Source organism: Rutidosis leptorrhynchoides, chromosome 4 (assembly GCF_046630445.1).
Source record: "Rutidosis leptorrhynchoides isolate AG116_Rl617_1_P2 chromosome 4, CSIRO_AGI_Rlap_v1, whole genome shotgun sequence".
Classification (NCBI taxonomy): domain Eukaryota; kingdom Viridiplantae; phylum Streptophyta; class Magnoliopsida; order Asterales; family Asteraceae; genus Rutidosis; species Rutidosis leptorrhynchoides.
Genome location: NC_092336.1, coordinates 507,622,729 through 507,628,523, shown reverse-complemented (window position 1 = coordinate 507,628,523; position 5,795 = coordinate 507,622,729). Strand labels below are relative to the sequence as shown.

Here is a 5,795-nt window from a genome sequence, read left to right as displayed (position 1 = left end):
ACGATCTTGCGAGTGACGAGCGAAAGGGCACCATAGAGCAGTTTGCGTATGATTGTGGTTGTAAGGGAACAGTGAACGCAAACGGATCATTTAACTAGTTCTTTTAAGGAGTAACGCAAGGTCGCAAGGTCGCAAAGACGCAAGGTCGCAAGGACGCAAGGAGTCTTGCGCCTTGCTAGGGCAAATTGTCAACTTTTTTTTAAGGGCTGTCAGTCAACATGCTTCAAAAAAGGCCATTTTGGTGATAATCTCAATATTCAATATACTTGTTAGTTAAGTGTTCAGGATAGGATTGAAGAGAAAATTATAGAAAATTTAGGCTCTTAATAGTTAGGAGAGTTTTTCATCTCTGAATGGTTCAGCACTGAATTCTGAACCATTCAACACCATATGTCATTCAGAGGTGAGAAACAAACGCATTGAATGCTGAATGGTTCAGCATTCAGCACTGAACCATTCCATTAAGAGGCAAACAAACGCACCTACACTAATTTTGAAAGACAAAAAAATAGTAATATAGACAGTTTACGGGATGAGGGAGTAGTACATAAAAAAGGTACATTGGAGATGGCTATAATATTAGTACCTTGAGATAATATATAGTTTTTTTTACCTCGAGATAATTTTTTTAACGACGATATCGAAATCAAATCTTTTTATTTGTCACTCGTACACGCGTTAGGAGGAAACCCAATTCGTAACGATATTGACAGTACCATCGAAGCTTAGGAAAACCCCTCAGAGACCTTCCCAAATCGCATTAATGTTGATAGTACCCATCAAAGGTTACAAACTTCATGCTTAAAGTGAGAATCGAACCTGTTTTGACGGTACTCCAAATTGTATCTCACCCGATACCACTCAAGCAAGTGGTTTTATAATTATGTTGTCTAACCAGTTAGAAATATATATAATATATAGAGTAATACTTTGACTTCTTTGTCATACAAATATCCTAGTTCTTCAACGATCAATAATAAGTCTAACGAATGCATTAACATGTTATTGTTAGACGGATTAGGTTAAGGCCCAAGTCCGTTTGTGGGCTTGGGTCCATTAGGGTTTAGTTATGAGTTTAGGGTTCTTGTACTCGATAATAGCAGACGGTATTTATAGAGTACAAGAACCCTAAACTCATAACTAAACCCTAATGGACCCAAGCTTACAAACGGACTTGGACCTTAACCTAATATGTCTAACAATAACATGTTAATGCATTCGTTAGACTTATTATTGATCGTTGAAGAACTGGGATATTTGTATGACAAAGAAGTCAAAGTGTTACTCTATATATTATATATATTTCTAACTGGTTAGACAACATAATTATAAAATCACTTGCTTGAGTGGTATTGGGTGAGATATAATTTGGAGTACTGTCAAAACATGTTCGATTCTCACTCTAAGCATGAAGTTTTTAACCTTTGATGAGTACTAACAACATTAATGCGATTTGAGAAGGTTTCTGAGGGGTTTTCCTAAGCTTCGATGGTACTGTCAATATCGTTACGAATTGAGTTTTAAAATAGAACACGTGAATATTATTGATAATAGCAGACGGTATTTATAGAGTACAAGAACCATAAACTCATAACTAAACCCTAATGAACCCAAGCCCACAGACTTGGGCCTAAACCTAATCCGTCTAAGAGTTATACATATAACCTATTAATGCAAATTTACTTGCCATAGATTTATCAAAAACGATGATAACAATATCAACACCCTTTTCCAATTAGACGAATGATCATGAATTTTACGGAAACCATTGATGCTTCGAAACAGGTAGATAGTTGGTCAAGAGTTCTCGAGCTAACATCTCGATATCAACTTCCTCAAACAATAACGCATCGTCAAATGAGGTATTATTGTTGCTAGATATATACACTTGATGTTTCGGGTGCAGTTTGTCCAAAGCCAACCGATGTAAGACTAGAAGACGGTACCGAGTTGGATGACATTTGTGGATGATTTGTTACCGAATAATGCAAAGAATGGTCTTTTAAGATTGTAAGACGCGCTTGAATATATGCTAATTGGGTTTGCAAGTTATCAACCTGCATTCAATTTTTCAAACATATCAAATATTGTACAAGTTACAATAAAAATTAAAGACAAACTCATACAACCTAGACGAATTATTGATACATTGAATTATATTAAAATGGATATAACTAAAATAAAGGCTAGAAACCTGTTGTTGAAGATTAAAAAGTTGAGACACACAACCAAACACGGGGTCTCTAACTCTAGAAAGAGCCTCATAGCACAATGAAACGACGGCGTCTAAGCGCTTGTTTGCCGGTGTCCTGAGTAAAAGTTTGGCAGCGTTTTTGGCTCCAAACACCCTATGAACGGCCTCAAAGTCGGACGTACCACGATCGTCCGGCTCAAAATAGGGTGCAAACACACATCCTTTTACACATTTTCTTCTCAAAAACTTACATGCACCGCAAGGCCCTCTACTAATTCCATTCATCTTTCTCTTTATTACAAAAAGACACAATTAATTAATTAGTACTTGTGTGTTTGTATATGTGACGAGGAAGAAAAAAGTTTAACAAGTAAAACGTTGAGATAGATGGTGGACCAGCTATATATTCAGTTTTAGAACCATGGGGAGGAAACTTTAACAGGTAAAACTTTGTGGATAAACTTGTATCTTTACAACTTTGAGCATACTCGGTCTATACATTTATTTAATGTAGTTTTTTTACTGTACTCACACTATTTACTATTCTCAATATGACGTGATAAAATTCTAAAAAAGTTTTTGGTTGACATGAATTTTTTTTTTTTTTTTTGAAAGGCAAGCTTGCATCAGTCCGGACCGAAGCCTAGTCATCATTTGCACACACACACGCGCTTTCGGGCAGGAAACCCGAACCACACTCTGAGGATCCGACCCTTAAACCATCCCGAGGGGCAGGCGGGCCAGATCTTAGTCCCGGAGCGGGTCGGTAAAACCTTCCCTTTGGGCCACCTTCAAGGAATAATGTTTCAATTCCTAGAGCGGGTGACGAGGTTCGAACCCGAGACCTCTAGCCCTGCGAGTACACAAGTACACAAGTGTAACCCGAGACCTCTGACGAGGTTGACATGATTTTGATTTGAGTCCGTGACAAGGCTGCCTAAAAGAGAGGTGTAAGATAGGCCTCACCAACTAATTTAGGGTATTAGTTAATATACTCCCTCCTACTCCTCTGGAAGTCTGCAACCTTTCACATCACTATTTCATATTATTTTTCTATTCTCATTTACATCGTGTATATATATATATATATATATATATCAACACTTATTAAGTATTACATAATATTATTATTATTATTATTATTATTATTATTATTATTATTATTATTATTATTATTATTATTATTATTATTATTATTATTATTATTATTATTATTATTAAATTTAAGGTATTAGTTAATATACTCCCTCCTCTGCAAGTCTGTAACCTTTCACATCACTATTTCATATTATTTTTCTATTCTCATTTACATCGTGTGTGTGTATATATATATATATATATATATATATATATATATATATATATATATATATATATATATATATATATATATATATATATATATATATATATATATATATATATATATATAACAACACTTATTAAGTATTACATATTATTATTATTATTATTATTATTATTATTATTATTATTATTATTATTATTATTATTATACAAAATTACACGGGGGTCCCTGTGGTACGTTCAAAATTACAACCGAAGTCCCAAAGAATTTTTGTCTTACTATTATTTGTACCTTCAACTTAGACGTTCAAATTATATATATATATATATTTTTTGTAATTTTATTTATTAGAACTCTAGTATAAAATTATTTGTTATTACCATTAAAGCTTGCTTGAGTGGTATGGGATGATATTCAACTTTGAGTACTGTCAAGTTAGGTTTGATTCTTATTCCAAGCAGTGTGTTTTCAACCTTCAATGGTATTACTAACATCAATGCGATTTGGGAAGGTCTCTAGGGGGTTCTCAACCTTCCATGGTACTGCCAACATCGTTGCTAGTCGAGTTCCTACCTAACGCGTGTGTAAGTGACAAATGAGAGTATTCGACGTCGATATCACCTTTCAAAAAATATATTATTTGTTATCGTTAGTTGTTTATTTTATATATTTAAGTAAATTGTGTATTTGTCAAAAAATACTTAAATATTCTACAATAAACCTAAACAAAAGTATAATTCAAAAATTTTTATAATTAATTGTTAATGACATATAAATAATATAATCATAGTTATAATTATGATTATAATAAATTATAATTATAATTTCGGTAATAAACATCAAAAGCAGAAAATACTAAAAAGAAAGTATATTACCATATTGAATTGACGGGCGCAGACTGATTTGATGGCATAGGGGAGTATGTCATGAGCCAAGTTTATATGAGGATAAGGCATCAAGTCATGGTCAAATTGAGGGACATTTGAATCGACTGTGATTGGTAATGTGATGTTTATTTTTACTAAAATAACCTTAAGTTTTACTATAAAAGGTGTTGATAAATCCAACACCAAAATTGATACATCCACCATTTTCATGTATTACTGTATTGTACTGTACAATACAGTAATGCATAAAAATGGTGAATCTATTAATTTTGGTGTTAGATTTATCACGTGTTTCAAAACATCTTTACTGTAAAAATCTTTATTTATGTTTAGGAGTAGTTTTAAAAGCAATTAAAATATTTTTTCTCACAAAAATTACACTCATATATACATATAAAGATATCAAATTTTTGTGAAGATAATCTTCTCTTTAGTTGAAGAAACTCTTTTAAAGTTATTTATTTTTTAAACATAAATTTTAGTGTAGGCGCTCTTTATAACACTCATTTAACGGAACATAAAAATATACCGGTTAAGGAAATCTTCAATGCACCTGATGGGGAAAGAATTGCATGGAACTGGTCAAGACAACTGAGGGGTCGTGCTATCGATGAGCTGCATGATTTATCTAATCTACTGTCCAACATTTCTTTAAGTGATCGTAGGGATAACTGGTCATGGTTACTTGATCCGAGTAGTATTTTCATAACTAAAAAGCTCACCAATATTATTGATTTGCAACTCATATTTCCAAATTCACAAGCGATCAGCACTCTATGTAACCCCTCAATTCCTCTTAAAGTTGAGATATTTGTGTGGAGAGCCCGCCTTCAAAGAATACTGGTATGTTTGGAATTAGATAAACGAAGATTTGATCTTGATATCGTAAGATGCCCATTATGTGATGACGACTTAGAATCGGTTGAACATATTCTTGTTAAATGCATATGCTCGAAATCATTGTGGGACGCTTTCTTTCCTTGGTGGGGCTTTAATAATGATGCCTTTAACAACATGGAAGACATATTTAAAGATGATCAACAAAATATAAATTCTTTTTCGGGTAGAAGAATTTGGCAATCATTGAAGTGGGTTTGCGCTTACAATATTTGAAAGAACCGAAATTGCAAAAATTTTTCTAACAACCCACAAATTTTCATTTCTGAAATAACTATTTTACCCTTAAGGTTTCTGCATGCTTATTTAATATAGTAATTTATAGGTTATTACTATACGATTTAAATTCAACGTCGACTAAATATTAATTTTTGAACAACATTAAATATTAGTTAACATTTATACTTATTATATAATTAACTTTAGTTAATATTTCAAAGTATTAAATTTATTTAGTGGCATTTTTATAAAAAGTAAAACTACATGAACTTAATTATTAATTAACTAATAA

General features: G+C 32.4%; 1 protein-coding gene and 1 pseudogene across 1 annotated transcript; one reads left to right on the top strand and one right to left on the bottom strand.

The window, feature by feature from the left end:
* Positions 1–1,756: 1,756 nt before the first annotated feature.
* Positions 1,757–2,479, bottom strand: LOC139842480 (LOB domain-containing protein 19-like; annotated as a pseudogene).
* A 1,499-nt stretch (positions 2,480–3,978) lies between these two features.
* On the top strand, positions 3,979–5,500 carry LOC139842479 (uncharacterized). Its single transcript, XM_071832615.1, has 2 exons — positions 3,979–4,039; positions 4,875–5,500. Exons 1-2 carry the CDS (start codon positions 3,979–3,981, stop codon positions 5,498–5,500), a joined length of 687 nt encoding a protein of 228 aa, XP_071688716.1.
* The last annotated feature ends 295 nt before the right edge of the window (positions 5,501–5,795 follow it).

Bases quoted from the DNA above. Each gene is read 5' to 3' on its own strand.
- LOC139842479 (XM_071832615.1), top strand. From the start codon at position 3,979: ATGGTATTACTAACATCAATGCGATTTGGGAAGGTCTCTAGGGGGTTC. The intron at 4,040-4,874 runs GTACTGCCAACA...ATTTTAGTGTAG, and splicing joins GGGGTTCTCAACCTTCCATG to GCGCTCTTTATAACACTCAT.